The 18,730-nt window shown below is 43.7% G+C and overlaps 1 protein-coding gene across 5 annotated transcripts in view; it reads right to left on the reverse strand.

The window, feature by feature from the left end:
* The window catches only part of RHOBTB1 (Rho related BTB domain containing 1), an 80,880-nt gene that overhangs the window by 30,604 nt on the left and 31,546 nt on the right, over positions 1–18,730 (reverse strand). For 4 of the 5 annotated variants that reach the window (XM_077350713.1, XM_077350710.1, XM_077350712.1 and 1 more), the window contains 2 exons: positions 10,312–10,513; positions 8,991–9,094 (listed from right to left, as the gene is read on the reverse strand). In XM_077350713.1, the coding sequence (XP_077206828.1) occupies positions 8,991–9,094; positions 10,312–10,503 (296 nt within the window). In that variant the 5' untranslated portion in view covers positions 10,504–10,513. Of the gene's footprint in view, positions 1–8,990; positions 9,095–10,311; positions 10,514–18,730 lie in introns of those variants that run through there. The other variant, XM_077350715.1, reaches the window with a different exon arrangement.

Raw genomic sequence — 18,730 nt, forward strand, 5'->3', positions numbered from 1 at the left:
TGGCCGAGCTGGGATTTGGACCAGAGAATACCAAATCTTAAATCTGATGCACTCACCCACTAGAACACATGGGCTCAATGTATATATAGAGTAACTTTACAGAGCTATGTAAGCAAAAGAAAGGAGGTCTGCATTGAGGGCCTAGAAGATATCCCCCTGCCCTAAGGACCTTACATTTTGAGAGGACAGAACTAGGGGAGAGATGGAACAGGAGAACAGAAGAAACAAATAGCAAGACTTGAAGGCAGCCGAAGATTTCCACTATTGGTGATCAAGTAAAATCCAAACTGATTGAATTAATATTAGTAAAAGTTATGATTTTACTCCCAATTCTGCAGAGCAAATAAGGATAGCAATTGCTCCCATTCGTACCTGGAATGAATCATTTTGTCCACAATGGGATTTTAAAGTGCCCTCTGTGCTGAATTTAGCAATTCCTGTCAAGTTAAAAATTCTGATAGGATGACAGCCTACAAAACTAGGCGAGTTCTAGTGACTCAGAATGTAGCCCAATAAATATTTGGACTTTAAAGGATTAGAAACCCTCCCTATAATTCCTGTCTTACCTCTTCGAGATATTTAAAAAGTTATTTTATCAAGAGAACCAGATAACATTTAAAAAAAAATAATTAGATGCACAAAGGTGCACAGCTCATAGCCTGGGACAAGTTTTTTTATATATTTCAGTGATTTTTTTAAATCTATGCTTCCTCTAAGGATCTCAGGGTGGTGGATATTTCCACGATCCCCTGTTTTATCCTCCTGAATAAATCCCCCAAGGGGCTTTGCACTCAGCCAATATGAACAGGTGGGTGATCCCTGGCCTTCAAGAGGTATGTTTGGCCTCAACCAGGGCCAGTACCTTTTCAGTGCTGGCCCCTAACTGTGGCGGAATGAGCTTCCGGCAGAGCTACAGGCCCTTTAAGAGTCAGCTCAGTTTCAAACGGTCTGCAAGAACACTTCCATTAGGCATTTGGTGGGGGCCAATAATATAGTAACATCTGAATTGGTGCCCTCCTACAACACCCCCCCCACACACACACACACACACTTTGGAAAGAATGATACAGATTGGCAATTGTTAGATACTGGTTGGCGATGGAATTTTTAAAGAAAGGTTTATATGATTTTATTGTCAATTAACTGTATTAACTGTTTATAGTTTTAACTCTGTGTAATTTATCATGTTGTTAAATACCCTGAGACAGCTTTCAGGATAAATGTAATAATCTGTTCCACTATAGATTTCTGGTAAGGCCTTGAAGGAGAAGCGTGTCTCACGGCTTAAGTGCCATGCTTAACACCCACTCAGGGTAGTTGTCCCACCCCTGAGTGCCTCCTCCTCCAACCGGCTTGCCTGTCTGTCCAGCAGCCAACCAATCGCCTTCCACCCTCCACCTCTGACCACTCCCTCCTCCTTCCACTTCCCTCTGAGGCTTGGAGGCTGCAAATCCCTGCTGCGTAGAGCCGGTGAGTTCCATAGCAGCTGCCTGCAGCCTTTCCAGGTCCTAGGGGGAGGGGGAAGCCATCCACAGAGTTCTTCCACCCTACCCCACCCCAATCTAGCGCCCGTTGTATTCCTGAACACAATGGCCTTGGCCCCTAGTAAATAAATAAGAACCTTGTGAAGTTAAGTAAGCTTCCATGGCACCCAGTAAGCTTCCATGGCACAGTGGGCATTTGATCCTGAGCCCCCAATATCCTAGGCCAGGGGTAGTCAAACTGCGGCCCTCCAGATGTCCATGGACTACAATTCCCATGAGCCCCCTGCCAGCATTCACGGGCAGGGGCTCATGGGAATTGTAGTCCATGGACATCTGGAGGGCCGCAGTTTGACTGCCCCTGTCCTAGGCCATATCCAGCCTCTTAATCCCTGCACCTCACTAGCACCAAGTAATCCAGCTGCTCTGAGACCTACCAGCAATAATACAGAAATGCTACAAGAAATCAGGTATGATAAAAGGAGTCAGGTATGTACAAAGGAGCTTTTGGTTGAATATATATTGAAACTACTCTGTATTTTCTAACATCTGGTGGAACTATGAAAGCAAAAAATGCCCTGTGGACATTAAAAAAAATCTTTCCTGCTCTTCTTCCAAGAAACACCCCCCCCCAATGCTTTTTCCCTCACAACAACCCAGTGAAATGTTAAATTAAGCAAACGAAGATAGACTCAAGGTAAGCTTCATGGCTGACCGAAGATGAACCTGGGCCTCTCCAGACTACATTTAAAGAGATCCCTATTTCTGCTACAAAGAGAAATATCAAACCCCTAAAAATGAAGAATAAACAAGCCCAAGACTAAAATTCTATACGCTCTTATTTGGGACTAAGCCTCACTGAACCAATGAAACATAATTACGAGTTAATACGCCCCAAATCAAACTATAAATATTTAACTTGTAATATTAGTCCATGAAATAGGCCTGCATTCATTTCTTTCACTCATTACTTATGAAGAATGTAGACTTAATCATTTTGACACTGCTGAATGAAGATGTATTAGACGTATCTTTTTACAGGGTCTGCATGCATAAGGGGGGGGGAATGAATACATGGCCCCACCACATCCTGTGTATGTTCACCCAAATTTGGAGGAACCCCTTTATGAATAAAGCTGAATGTGCATTGGCACCTCCTGGTAAGCAAGAAAGTTACTCACAGATGCTGTGGTCAAGCTAAGCAAATTAGTATGAGAATGGGATGGGACCAGCAGGGTCACCAGTCAGTGAGGGATGGGTCTAGCACACTCCTGTTCCTCCCGACAGGCGCTGGCCCTGTTCACAGATATGCCACATGTACCAGGCTAGCAATAAGAGACCCAGTGACAGTGGACCATGTCATTTGTTTTAAAGACCTTGTATTGCCAGTTGACATTGGAGTCTGGCAAATATGGTTAGAAGCCACTACATAATGGTAGGGTTTAACAGGCTACCTCCATTGCTGAAAGGTTTCCTTGAAATTAACGAATGCCAACTCCCCAGAAAAAAAAGACAAGGCAATGGAATCTTTTCTTCCTTCTCACCTAACCCTGCCCGGCCCTCTGCTGAAGTCTGGCTAATACAATAACTACTCACAAGTATGTGATGAAATGTCCTGTGGTTTCCTATGTGAGAGTCTGAGGGCTACAGGAAACTGTTATTTTCCTCTCTGTTTCTTCCCCATGGCTTCCTGTCAGCAGCTCCAATTCCTCCCCTGAAAACTAAGTCTGTTCTGAATAATGCAGACTTCTTAAAAGGAAGTAATTTCCTTGTAGAAATTTCATGGGCCTTATTTGTAACTACAAATTCGATGTGTGCATTTCTCCATGCAGATGTGAGACAGGAAATCACAGTTAACATGTTATTTAGAAAACAAAAATAAAACAAATCATTGTAATGTTATTCTGACTTTTATAACTTTTATCAACGCACTTTTAAAAAGTCTGACTTCTTCTGGAGAAGTGTGATGTAATTATTTAGAGGAGGAAAAGAGCTGGCTTTCTGTACCCTGCTTTTTATTACCTGATGGAGTCTCAAAGCAGCTGATAATTGCCTTCCCTTCCTCTCCCCACAACAGACACTCTGTGAGGGAGGTGAAGCTGAGAGAGCTCTAAGAAAACTGTATCTGGCCCAAGGTCACCCAGATGGCTACATGTGGAAGAGTGGGGAATCAAACCCGGTTCTTCAGATTTGAGGCTGCTGCTCTTAGCCACACCAAGCTGGCTCTCCATAATAAATAAATAAGCAGCATTAATGTCATTTCCTATGCAGAAAGGACCTAGGACGTTCCATTTTGTGACTGCCTGATGCTGTTTCAAAACTGGAACCAGGACTTCATTATACAAGGCAGTGAAAAACAGGAGACAGTTATAAGATTCTGGTGGGGAATGTGAGCTTGATATCCAGGCAACCTGCCCTATGTCCATTGTGACCTCTCAAGCTGAATAGGGACAGAACTATATTACCTCACCAAAGAAAGGCTCCAAAGGGCCCACTTCCTGAAGAAACATGGGAGTCAGTGTGGCGCAGTTGTTCAAACATCAGACTACAATCTGGAGGAGCCAGGTTTGAATCCCCACTCTGCCACGGAAGCTTGCCCCTTTAAGTCCCCGCGAGGAGAGAGGCAGAGACAAAGTAAATAAAGAGAGATTGATGGGAGCAATCTTGGAGGGGACAAAAACGCCTCCCTTCTTCTTGATTATCCCTTGTGAGTATTCATCTTACACTTGTGAATTAGCCTGTTGTGTTTTTAACATAGCAATCCTAACACCAACACTTTAGCACTCCAAAGTCAGGCCGAGGGAGAGGAACCGCTAGATCAACCTCATTCCTTTAAAAAACCTCAAAAAACAATATTGTGTATATTCTGTTGTTACCTGCTTGAAAAGTTCAAGATTATTTGGACTAAATATAATAATAACAATACGCCTATGGATGACTTATGTTCTAAGGAAGTTTCGAATTAATGTACACTCATGGCTGATGGCACAACATATGCAGAGAAGATGAGGAAACATTTCTTTAACCACAGGCTTTTGACTGTTGCTCTCCTTATTGCAGTGTGATGGTCCCTCTGCATCTTCCTACGATTGGGCAAAACCAGCTGCTCCGCTCTTTGAACAAGCAGAATTTATTCTGCAGCTCGCATCTAAGCTGTCAAATAAATTATTATGCCTGAAATGATTTAGAGACCCATATACCCATATCAGCAAAAGTAAACACAGAGCTGAAATTGAATTAATTCCTCGCAAATGCACACACGTCTTAGTACACTTCTTACCTATAAGTAAATTAATTGAACCATGGTCAAATATAGTTCTTTATTGGTAGTAAAAATAACAAATTCGTATTTCCATTACCTCTCACAGCATTAGGTTGAGCATTACAGGATCTAAGAAACTCATTTCTAAATCCACGTCCTCAATAAGACAAACATGATAACTAGAAAGTAGGTTTGTGCATTTGGTTTACCCAAACAAAGAAAAAAACACTGTACCTGTATTATTTGGGCTAAAAAATAATAATGTTACAAACGGTCACTTATTTTTTGGTATTTTCTAAGTAGAACACAGATTCTCTGATCTGTTTCAACTACCGATATAGTTGACCTGAAGAAAAACTGGATTTTTCTGGATTTTATTCGGGCCTATTCAGCTATACCAATCAGCTGCCCATTTTGCTCCCCTGACCCCGCCCCCACTGGCAGCCATTTAAATTCTCCCGTTTGCTTCCCTCCATTTGGAAGAGGGGGAGGTGAAAGGGATTGCAGGAATGGCTCTACCCATTAGATGTTAGATTTAAATGACCAAAATCCACTGAGTAAAGACAACACAATAAGAATCAGTACAATATGAAGACAAGCTTTATCCAATGCTTTGAAGGCACAAACAATTTATGGAAATACTGCAAAGATATGAAGAAGCTGTAGGAATGCCACTGGAAATTCCAAATCTAAATGAGGAACCGGTAAATCCTGCATTTCGCTTGTGAATGCTTCCTCAGTAGACCCGAACAAAACATTTACTGCCTCTAGAAAATATTCACATCCTAATGAATTTCTTCATAGTTTAATTGCAGAGTGACAACTCCTAAACACATAAAAGACTGTAAGGAAGGCACACTGAGAAAGCATTCATGAGTGAAACATTTGTTCTTACTTTCTGAGGTAGTCAAATAGCCTCATTATCACACAAAAACAGTACACTATGTGTACTGTATACAAATATGCTACACATACAGTACAGGACAATGTCCCTGAACCTATTCAGTGAAGGAGTCAAAAAGTAAACACAGAGACAGCTATTCCTGCTAAAACCAGGGCTTGGCATGTTAATCTTGCTTGGGTATGTTTATAGCTTTTGCATGGAACATTTAAGTGCAAAACTCTTAATTTCTATTAAGCTCGTTACCAAAATGGCTCAGCCCCAAAAATCCTGAAAATATTTGCAATTTTTCAGGCCCACTGGATAGCCAAAGTTAAGGCATTTAAAGGGACTGAAATTCTTTTAAATACTTTCAGACTCAGTTCACTTGAAGCTGCAACTTTGCAGTTTGGAATGAAGAAGGCATTTCATGGGATCTCTGTCCCTTTAAGGCCAGGGGTAGTGAAACTGTGGTCCTCCAGATGTCCATGGACTACAATTCCCATGAGCCCCTGCCAGCATTCGCTGGCAGGGGCTCATGGGAATTGTAGTCCATGGACATCTGAGGACCGCAGTTTCACTACCCCTGCTTTAAGCACCTCAGATTCATCAGGTCAAAAAAAGAATAGGCATTCTAGAATATTTACCAACATATATTGTACAGTACTGGAATTTGGCAATACCAAGATTCAATATACCCAAATCCAAAAAATGTTGTCGTTTTTCTGCCAGGGACTGAACCTGGGTCATTCTGCATGCAAAGCAGATGTTCTACCACTGAGCCATAGCCTCTCTGTATCATGGCTCCCCACAGCCCCATGTAAAGCCTGCAGGTAGACCAAACATTAGTCATACAATAAATGAATGCCATTGGAAAAATCCTTTTGGTAGTCTCTACAGGATCGTTTGCAAACTTAAATGGACTCCGGGGAATGGTAGAGGACAGGAAGGCCTGGAGGATCATTGTCCATGGGGTCATGATGGGTCGGACACGACTTTGCACATAACAACAATAACAACAACAGGATCGTTATAACAGACAATGGTTTTAACTGCTAATTATTTCTCCCTTCTTCTTCAGAGACGAATATGAAGACAAGCATAACATTTTAAGTGTGGTGGGGGGGATCTTAAAGTACTTTCCCTGCCCTGAAAATGACATTTCTGCATATTTCCACTGTATGGAGAGGAAAAACAGTGTTGGACATCTACTGGCCAGTCACCAACAACCATTCCCTTCTCCAATCTTTGTGCCTGCTTTGCAGTGCTTTTGAAATATTTGGAGGGGGGTAAGGTAAATGCTGATCTATAGATATATGCAGGTGTATTTAAAGACCACACATTTCCCCAAGAGATGTCTGTCTCTTTATATACATTGGTATATCTATAAATCCGTCTTCAACTTACCTCCCCCCCCCCCATCAACCCTTGAATTTTTAAAGAACATCTTGGGCTTATGAGTGGCTATGTGTAAACTTGAATTTACTCTACATTTCATGTACTATATGTGAAAGGAAATCGAAAATAGGAAAAAAAATTAAAGAAATTAAAGACATTTTATCCAAATCATGAAGGAAAAGCATACCTGTGTGGGGCAAAATGCAAAGTTCGGTCAACACTGAGTAAACTGCTCTTAGAAATGTTATGTCCTTCCTCATCCTCCCGTCTGGATTTACTACAGAAAGTGCATTTTCTGATACTTGAAGGTAAAGTAAAAGCACCGCTATCTGCTATATTTTTAGCGAAGACGGGTGCTCATGTGAAAGTAGCTCAAGCTTCTAAAGAGTAGACCAAAATAATTTATATACTAAAGGTAAAAAAAGGTAAAGGTGTCCCGTGTGCAAGCACTGGGTCATGTCTCACCGTTGGGGTGATGCCCTCCAGCGTTTTCATGGCAGACTCAATACGGGGTGGTTTGCCAGTGCCTTCCCCAGTCATTACCGTTTACCCCCCCAGCAAGCTTGGATGCTTTAAGATGCTTTGGGCTGATCCTGTGTTAAACAGGGGGTTGGACTAGATGGCCTGTATGGCCCCTTCCAACTCTATGATTCTAAGTTGGGTACTCATTTTACCAACCTCGGAAGGATGGAAGGCTGAGTCAACCTTGAGCCGGCTGCTGGGATTGAACTCCCAGACTCATGGGCAAAGCTTTCAGACTGCATGTCTGCTGCCTTACCACTCTGCGCCACAAGAGGTTCTTGAGAGAGCCAGTTTGGTGTAGTGGTTAGGAGTGCGGACTTCTAATCTGGCATGCCGGGTTCGATTCTGCACTCCCCCACATGCAGCCAGCTGGGTGACCTTGGGCTCGCCACGGCACTGATAAAACTGTTCTGACCGGGCAGTGATATCAGGGCTCTCTCAGCCTCACCCACCTCACAGGGTGTCTGTTGTGGGGAGAGGAATGGAAGGCGACTGTAAGCCGCTTTGAGCCTCCTTCGGTTAGGGAAAAGCGGCATATAAGAACCAACTCTTCTTCTTATACTAAAGGTAGTAACCCAATAATAATAATTTAAAAACTAGTCAATGAAAATCTGACTTCCAACAGAGGCCAGGATTCAAAGAACTACAAATTACAATTACTTTGTCTGTCAGTCCCTCCATCCACTGCCATACCAACCACTTTGGAAACTTTCAAAAGTAGTTTAATATATGGTATGGATATGGTGTTGAAGATTTGGAGTTGAAAGTGAGGGGAGGGAGAGTCAATAATTCCAGCGGACACCCCCAGCCTGTCCATCAAGAGTGTTTGATATTTGATGTACAGCAACACAGCCTGTTCTTTCTACTATAAATTAAAACAAAACTTTTTCACTGATCTCAAATGGTATGCTATGTAACTCTGGCTCACACTGAAGATGATAAACAAGACTAGATACACTCTATATCCCTTCCCCGCAAAAAAATGAACATGATTCTCAGTTAAACGTAACGTTGAGCAACCATGAATAGCCTGAAAGAAATGATCACTACACTGTAATCCAGGATACAGCCTATGTCCTGGAGATCTGGGATAGCCACGTTTCAGTTCCTGGCTGTTGGTGCACAAGTGGTTATTCTGCTTTAAGCATTAAGTGGTTTTAGCCTCAGCAGTAAACCGATTATCCTCCATCCCGTCCACTCAAGCAAAGGGACTTTTTATAACATTTTTGTAGATGCCCTCCAAAAGATGAAATATTTCAAGGCTTCTGTGCAAATTCTTTAATCCATTGACAGGTAAATGTAGACTAGCAGAATTTTATTTTTAAAGAAATGCAAGAATAGAAGCATCTTGACCAACTTCACACCTAACGTCCCCTGCTTCAGAAGCTGTAATTCTTTTCCTACTATGTTTCATGCCGCCTGCAAACAAAGTTCGGCTAACACTCACCTCCCGTAGGCAAACCGTCTGTCTTTGTGGTGATCTCCAAATGTGTCCCACAGCCTGAGAGAAACACTCACTTCATCAACAACATCCCGAGACCGTTCAAGGACCTGAAAGAGGCATGTTTCTACTAATAAAAGGCATGTACAATTCCATGGGGGTGGGGGAAGCTCTGGGAACTGTGATACTCCAAGACAGAGTGGAAGTCTCGATTCAGTTTATCCACTGTAGTTGAGTGCAATGTTTGAATTGCAGAATCATAGTTAGGACCATCCACTTCAGATGATGCTGTACCAGGAAGATGGGAATGAATTTATGAAGCTGAAGCCAATCCCATCATCGTGACTGGTTATCTTCAGTACATTTTGGAGTTCAAATTGTGGCCTGAGCCTTAAGTGACATCTTGCACAAGCCATGGTTTGGCACATAGCATTATGTACTTTGAGCTGACCTCATGACTTCACAATGCAGGCCTGTTTGAATATCACAATGAAGACACCAAATAAGGGAATCATGAAATCTGACTTGGGGAACCTATGTAGATATGGGAGGAACTCAGATCTTTGGACAAGGATGAATTGAAACGTATTTAAGAATGCGACCACCTCCTGCACAACTGTACACAAGAGGAAATTCTGACTTGGGGAGAGGGGAATGTCTTCCCTTTAGCACTGAGAAATGGCCTGTTGCATCTGTTGAGAGGTTTGTTTCTACATAGCTAGCTGTAACTACAGCATCTTTAACCTGTATTGCTGCATTTCCCTCACTGAGACTAGGGCTGGAAAGAAGGGGAAGATAATAATTTATATTTATTTATTTATTTATATTTATATACCGCCCTCCGCCGAAGGCTCAGGGGGGTTTACAGGGAACAGGTACAGATAACATGAGATAACACATGTGACAACAGCAATAACAGTACAGTAACAATAACTCCAACATGATAACAGCAATAATAAAATGATAGAAGTGCAAAGGAGCCTCAGCTCAACTCTTACTGGGGCCCAGTGCGTTAGGCAGATTAGTGGCGGTCATAATAGGAGGGGGGGGGCTGAGGGCCAATTGGAAGCGATGGACAGGGTCAACCTCAACCAAATGCCTGGTGGAGGAGCTCCCTTTTGCAGGCCCCTCGGAACTGTTTGGGTTCTGTTTTGATTAATGAATCAAAACAGGCACGCTATATGGTACTGAGACATATCCACTAAACAGCAGTGTCCCAGAGCCTTGCACACCCAAACCTATCACTTCACCAGTGCTCAGAGCCCGTGACAGTCTGATGCCAAGGCAAGCCAACTGATCTGGCATGAACGTATTGATTGTCACCTACCTCTTGGCAGACCCGGTACTGATCAATGGCCCAGACAGTAGGTACGTGAGTTGCCAGCAGCTGGTACTGGGTGAGGGTGGTATTGCATGCCCTTGCGCAGATCAAGCGTGTCTTGCCCACAGCGTTGTCCCCCACAACCACACACTTGATGGTCTCAACGTTTGGTCTTTCGTAGTCCATGTCAGCAGCCATCGACCGGAGACTGCAACGAGACAATGGGCACGGGTTTCTCAGAGGGTTCCTGCTCTTTTAAGGGCGGGGGGAACCTGAGATTTCAATTTGCTCCAAGGCAAGGCTGAAGCTCAGACTGAACAGCATGTTCTCCGTGGACCAATTTATATACCCTTCTTGGTTAGTCAAACCCAAACAGTGGATCTGACCTTGAATGCTTTCCTTCCCACTAACAGCATTATTCTCTGCTTGGTTTTCTGTAAACACAGGTCGCTTTAAAGGAGATAGAGCAGGACAGGGGCAGGGCTGGAGACAGTCTTATGGCTGAGCCCCACTCTATGAATCACGCCTGTCTGCTACCGGCAAGGCTCCTGTTGGACCCACATTCTAGTCTAAAGGGCAAACAAACCCGGCGAGGTGTTTTTCAAGGCACCTTTATTAACATACTGTTTTGTGTTTGGTTTTAGAAAGCTATAAAAACAAACAGCTTTCAAATCACAAAGGGAGGGGGACAGAGAAAGAGAAGCAGGAACCTGTGGCGTTCTGGAGTGAACCAGATTTGCAGAACGGGAAGAAGAATGGATAAGGATCGAGAAACTGAGTCGGTTTCATAAATCTGCCCCATTTTGCGCTTCTTTAAACAAAATTTACATACGTAACTCCATTAAAATATACAGTATACACATTTCACTCAGTTTGATTAATAACAAGTCCACAAATGATGAGAGAGGGCAATTACTTTTCAGTAATATAGTAAGTTTCATAAATAACTATAACTTCTTTAATTCTCTCTAGCTTATTCTTATGTGTCTAGCATCAAATTCTGCTTCCAGCACCACACAAAAGGAACTCGAGCCGAACTAATCACATTTAAATGAATTTCTTGATATTTTACAGGAAAACTGGAGTGTTTGACTAAAAAGATTTCCAGATTGAAACACACACTAAGTCCTAAATTTCCCCTCCATTTTTCAATTATATAAAGTCCAATAGTTCTCAGCATGTAGACCAGGGGTAGTCAAACTGCGGCCCTCCAGATGTCCATAGACTACAATTCCCATGAGCCCCTGCCAGCGAATGGATATCTGGAGGGCCGCAGTTTGACTATCCCTGATGTAGACAACGCCACCCCATATGAAGGAAATCCACCCAAGAAAAGTGATAATAGCAATATCTACTTGAGACATTACACACCTCTACAAGTTCTTAGGAGTTATATAATTCTTAAAGTTATATAAATAGTCATTTTAGATTTTATTTAGAATCTTTGTCATGTATTATTACTTATAATATATATTTGATTCATAGGTGCGGTCACAGAGGAAATAGAAAATACTGAAAACAGGATACTATTTATCTAGAACCTGTTCTGATGTCACCAATATTGAATAAAAGACACCAAACGGAATTATCATCTTAAATTTTATTTATTATAAAAAACACCTGAAGCTGATCTTTTTTTTCTTTGGTCCCAACCATATTCCCTCCTGGGATTTCTCAAAACCTGAAGAACGTTTCCGGGGTTTCTCAAAGGTAAGAAAGTTGAAAAAGGATGATCTAAAACCTAGCTGAAAATGAATCACCTAATATCTGAAATAGGCAGGTGAAGGTTTGCAAAGCGAGTAAAAAAAACCTATGTTTCATTCCCTCATGTCAACTTTACTGTCTTATTATGCTGCCCATAGCACATTCTGAATCGCTTTGCTTACTTATCTCTCCTTAATTCTAAAAGATAACAGATGCTGACATCTAAGAGGCAAAGTTCAAGAACACTATTGAATGCCTCCTGAAGCCTACGTTCTAAGAACATAAGTCATGTTTAAACTCTCTAACCAGAATACATGAATACATTTTCTCTTTAACAAGCAGTGTTGATAAAACACAGAAGCTTATTTTTCCTCAGTCGCATGCAGGCTTTATATTTCAGAAAGGAGGGATTGGCAGAGAAAGCCGGGCAGGGAGGCGGGGTGGGGGGGGCAAGTTCCACTAGAAAAATCTTAAAAGAAAAATAGGCAGCCCTTTAAACAAAACCAATGACAAAATGATGTTCTTAGATTTGGCAGGAAGGAGACATAGAGTCATTCAAAGTAAGATGCTATCGAATTCCAAGCCAGTGTAGGAATACTTCCATTTTTCTTTATGACAACTTGTGAGTAAAGAATAGCACCCAGGCTATATCTCAAGGTTGGCAGGTTTACACTGGACTTACTCAGGGGCTTAGTTTGGAAGATCATGTCACTGTAGATGTAAAATCCACTGTGTTCCTCTCTTCCTCAAATGCCCTCCATAGTGATTGGAAGGGTGTATGTGAGGGGCGGCCAAATGTGGCTTTCCAGATGTCTACGGACTATACTTACCATGAGCCCCTGCCAGCATGTAGTCCATGGACATCTGGAGAGCCAAAGTTTGGTGTATGCATTTGTGGGGGTGGCTATAATCCTAAGAATACTTCCCTGGGACTACACGCCCCTCAATAAAATTGGACTTAAGGCCTGCTCATGACTAGAGCCAATCTGAAGCAGCAAAAACTCCTCCTCATCCTGTAGCTACCTGTTCTGGAATAAACCATTACAAAGATTGCAGAAGTTAAATGTTTGTTGTCTAGGGGCCTGTTTCTTGTTCAACGGCATAAAATCTGATGCTCAAAGAGATGACTAGTGTACAGTGGGAGGAGAGGCTGAGGTAACATGCAAACTCCTTTACATTGTGAAATAGCTGCTCTTTTTTGTTTTCTGAAGATTACAATTGTCTGTTGGAAAATATCAAAATTTGAAGGAATAAAGAGAGAGAGAGAGAGAGGGAGAGAGAAATACAATTCAAACCCACCACCAACTTTTCTAGAAAGCTGATTCGGAGATTTGTTTAAATAGAAGCTTTCCTGGAAATGTTCAGTGACTGTCAAAACACAATTAAACCTTTTATTCTTGCACTTTATTTTCCTACATAGAAAAGGCAATTGTAGAATTAAGGAACAGGTATAATTAGAGAGGCAAGCAATTTCGCCACGTACCATATAATCACTGCCTTTTTTTGCCCACCCGCTGTAACTATCGAACGTGCATTAAAAGCATTCTGGTAATATTTTACTCTGTTGCCCAATATTCATTCCCTAATCTTTAACCACTACTAGCAGAGCGGATAAAATAAAGCAGTAAGGGCCCCAAGGGTGGGCCCTGTCCGGGATGAGGAAGGGTGCCAATAGGCCCCTTCCCCCGGACTGACAATTGGAGGGCCTAATCGGCAGGCGCAAAGCGTCAGTCCGATGGCGGCTCACAATTGGTCCCTTGCCACCGGACTGACGAATCAGGAGGCGCAAAGCGCTTCCCGATCTGCCCCCCTCCAATGTCAGCTGCCTTCGCATGACTGCCGCCATTTGCTGCATTGCTGCCGACACGAGGAAGATCTAGCCCCTCCTCTGCTGCCATGCTGTTTTAATGACTAGCTTCAAAACCCGTTCCTAATAACGGGCCTTGAAAGGGCCCCCTCCCCTGACCCCTGGCCAGGCAGCTTAAGTTGGCTTTGGGCCGCAGCTCCCAGCCAGATCAAGTGGGGCAGGTGGGGGCTGGGCAGCTCATTATCAGGGCCGAGACAGAGCTCCTTAGCAGGCAGTCAGCAGGCTGGGAGGCCCTCGTCAGCAGACCCCGCCTAGCAGGTCAAGAGGTCCTCATTAGAGAGCAAAGAGGCTAGAGTCCAGGGACGGAGGGCGGGAGCTGCAGGGGCAGGGCCAATCAGGGCAAATCTGGCTGCACCCCAAATTGACCCTATTCTAACTTGGACAGCCGGACACGTCCCACCCCCTAGGCTGTTTCAGAAATATATAGAGGAACAACAATGGATAAGGATGATGGACTGTACAGCAATATGAATTCTGCTGGTGCCTAAATTGATATGAGTCCTGAGCCACGGTGCGGGAACTAAGTACCGCCTATACAACTGCATGCATACTGAAGGAGAAATTACAGGGTGCCCAATCGACAGGGGTAGTTAAACTGCTGGCAGAGCCTCATGGGAATTGTAGTCCATGGACATCTGGAGGGCCGCAATTTTATTACCCCTGCAATAGTATATTTTGCTGCCAGTCCAGTATAGAACAGCATCATTACCCTGCCACACTGATCTACACTTGTAGGAAGTAGATCCATCTGAAAACCACACTAGGGCACAGTCCTATACAAGGAAGAAGCTGTGGCTTAGAGGTACAGCATCTGCTTTGCATGCAGGAGATCCCTAGCATCTTCACTTAAAAAATAAGATAGTAGGTAATTTAAAAGAACTCTTCCTGAGACCTTGGACAGCTGTTACCCATCAAAACAGGCCAAGGATCCTCAGCATGTTACTTGTGGTTGCCCTTGGTGCCTACCAAATGGGTGGGTCTAGGTAAGGTGTTTGATCAAGAGGCTTTCTGATTGGCTGTGTAGATTTAAAGGCATCCTGAAAAACAGAGATTCTCCCTGAACTGTCAAAGACTTACTATATATGACTTTGCTCCATGGCATGTTCTACTTGATTCCACTTCCTATGGCAGCTCTTTAGTGATTTAGTGGCCTGCAAGGTCTTAGGGACTGGGAAAATTCTGACCTCGATGGACCAGTGGGTTCATATGTCCACCCTGTTAGGTTTATCCTAACTACAAAAGAGCCATGCTATACTTTCACAGGAAAAAAGTGAAACTTTATTCCCAGGGATAATTTTTTTTAAGCTACCCGATTAATTAATTAAGCTTTAAGGACTAGAATACCATGAACTGCAGCCCTGCATTACAACACACATCTGGCAGATTCTGCAGTATGAAGTGGTAGAGGAATGGAGGCAACAAAAAGGAGAAAAGTGGCCGAGAGTGTGCACACAGGAAAACCTAAACAACTGACAACATCTCATCAAGGATCTCAACAGTCACGGCTGTTGTTAGTTCAGCCATCAGATTAATTTGTTGTGTAATCAGCTCCGACACTGATAAAAAAATATATGTACTAAACAGAGGAAGCCGTAACAGGCTGTTACTTGCATTTGGGGAGTGTGTGTGCACAAACATCAGTAACAAGTTGTCAGCAAAATGAAGCAGGAGAAAACTAGACCGTGATGGGATGCAGCAGAACTCTGACAAGTGATGTTATTTGAAACAGGCCTGGTCAGGCCAGCAGTCGCCAGATTTCATTTCACTGCGGTCCCCGTGCTAATCATCCTAGGTTTGTCATTTTGCATACATGTGTCCCCCTGCCGCCATGGAGATTTTTCATCTTGTTTTCCCAACGCTCGTAACACTCTACTAGGCTCCAAAAAGCAGAAAGGAAGCTTATGGAGCCAGAATAGCTTCTGAGAAAAAAAAGTGTCATGGCACAAACTGCTCATTTTTTGTAGCTCTATCAACCTCCTGTCATTTCTGAAATATAATGTAGCCACTGAAGCAATGATTTATAGGTCACATGTGAAGCTGCCTCATACTTAGCCCCTTGGTCCATCAAGATCCGTGTAATCTAGACCAGTGGTCCCCACCCTTTTTATCACCGGGGACCGGTCAACAGTTGACAATTTTACTGAGGCCCGGGGGGGGTAGTCTTTTGTTGAGGGCTGTCGCCGCCTGAGCCCCCGCTCCGCTTGCTTTCCTGCCGACGCCCCTGACTTCCCGCCGCCACTGGGGGGCGCTGCCAGCAGCAGTTGCGCAGTGCCACACCAAGGGGGAGCTCCAGCTATGGTGGCCGCCGAAGAGCAACAAAGGTGAGCCGGCGGCAGAGTGGCAAGGCAGTCCCCGAGGCAGCAGCCGGGGAGGAGGACGAGGAGGAGTCGCGGCCCGGTACTGACTGATCCACTAACCGTGACTCTCCCTGGGTCTCAGACTGAAGTCTTTCCCTTCACCAGCTGCCATGTTCTTTTAAACTGGTGCTGCTGTGACCTTATACATGGAAAGCAGGGGTCTTCCACAGCATGGTAACTGGCATGAGCAATTTATGTGCAGCCCTACGTTTTCCCTTGTGGGCCCAAAGCAGCGTGGGGGGTTGATGGTAGTAGATTTTCCAATGTGGGGGGGAGGGAGAGGAGTAAGCAATAACCTGCCACTTAAAATCACTGCATTGCTTAATTTTTAAAACGTGTTGGCACAAAAAAAATCACAGAACTACACAAAGGCACGCAATGGCTAGAGATTGGGTACACAGGAACAATGCTGGTTAGGAAGGATTTCCCAGGGTGAGGGAGGAAGTGAACACTGAACCATGACACATCATGAGGTGCCACTCTGATTCCCATGTTCTTCTCCTGGGAATAAAAGCAGCACACTTTTATGCTGCTTTATGCTGCAAGGTTGGATATATCCCAAAGAATGGGGGGAAATAAAGTTTCAAGAACCATCCCTTCCCCTCCGCTGCCACCCAAAGGACACAAATATCATACAGTTGGTTGGAGGGCATATGTGGTGGGGAGGGGGAAGAGAAGAGAAGAAAGTAGGATGCACAATTTGGGACAGATAGTTACAGGCAGCCAAAGACAGATTGCTTTGCTGAATAACTGGCATAGATGTGATCAAACAACCAGGCTTTTAAAAAGATTACCAAGCAGAAAGATACGGTGTCACAGTCAGAAAGAATAAGGTTATTCTTCCAGAGCCCAGACTACAAAAACTGTAACTTTCCCAGTTCATTCCAGAGAAAGGATTTTGGGGGCAGGAAGGAGGATAAGAAGACTGTAATGGAAAATAACAACAACAATAATAGAGATTGTAAAGGATTCATTACTATATACAAGTACAATTATCAGAAGACTGAAGTCCTGAAAATCCATGCACTATGTGATAACTGTATACATTACTGGGATTGATTTCCTTCTTGTGTTCCATTTCATTTTCCGGGACTGACTACATTGGTCCAGAAACTGATTCTGTTTATGCTTTGAAAAATGTTGTGTTTTTTTTTTTTGGCGGGGGGGGGGAGGCTTTTCCCTTGATATATGCTTGTCGATTTCTTGTGTGTCCACTTTCACAGAACTGAGTTATGGGCAAAAAAATATGATTGAAATTAAAGGATATAAGTTATTCCACTGCATTCTAGCAGATAATACAGTCAAACAAGTTTGAAATCAAGATCTTTAGACTGAGATGTCACAGGCATTTGCCTGCGTATCTCCTGAAACATGGAAGCCGTGGACTTCAGTGGAAGTCCGAAGACTAGAGAAGAAAGCAAGGAGCTAGCCATTATATGCTGATATTCTGCCATCTGTCCTTAGAGTTTTCATGGCAAAGATATTGGAGTGGTTTGCCATTTCCTTCTCCATGGACTCCATGGAATGGTAGAGGACAGGAAGGCCTGGAGAATCATTGTCCATGGGGTCACGATGGGTCAGACACGACTCGACTTCGGAACTAACAACAATTCTGCCATCTAGTTTCACAAAGGGCTTTTGAAGTCCACCTTTTGTCCCAAACTGGCAGACCCTTGGAGCTGGACTATGCAGAAACCCTCCAAAGCATCTTGAGCTGTGTATCATCCCTCAAAAAACACAGAAAAGACACCGGAAGACATCCCCCCGCAGACTCAACAGGGGCTCTGAGTGTGGAAAACAGCATGAGAAAGTCTTAGGGACAAGCTGATACCAACAACCCAGGAATATAGTTGTGCATGGTGGTGTCCGAATCAGCCATTCCAGGCCAGCGCTGTGCCAACGGGGGAGGGGATGCAGCTGCACACACTCCCCTCCCCCCTGCGGTGCAGCGCTGGCTGCGATGGCCTGGAACGGCCGATTCAGACGCCGCCGCGCACAACCCTACCCAGGAGTAGTCCATAAACCCAACAGGGAAAAGCATACTATGCTTAGAAGGAAGAAAAGAAGAGTTGGTTCTTAAATGCCACTCTTCTCTACCAAGAGTAAAATGAAGATAAAGAATAACCCTGCTAGGTTGCAAGAAGCACATTACCCACTCTGGACAGAGTACAACTGAAGGCCTGGCACCCAGCCAGGAATTTGGGGGTGATTCTGGATGCCTCCTTGTCAATGGAGGCTCAGGTCACCAGCGTAGCCCAGCTGGCATATTTCCATTCGCACCAGGCATGGCTATTAGTACCCTATCTGTCCCAGGTCACTTTGCCACAGTGATCCACATGACAGTCATCTCTAGAATAGATTTTTGTAATTCGCTTGTCCTTGACCCGGAAATTGCAACTGGTGCAAAATGCAGAAGCTAGGGAGAGGCAGCTGCACTGGTTACCACTTAAATACTGGATAAAATTCAAGGTTTCAGTTTTGACCTTCAAGGCCACTC

The sequence above is a fragment of the Paroedura picta genome, chromosome 8, assembly GCF_049243985.1.
Source record: "Paroedura picta isolate Pp20150507F chromosome 8, Ppicta_v3.0, whole genome shotgun sequence".
Taxonomy (NCBI): domain Eukaryota; kingdom Metazoa; phylum Chordata; class Lepidosauria; order Squamata; family Gekkonidae; genus Paroedura; species Paroedura picta.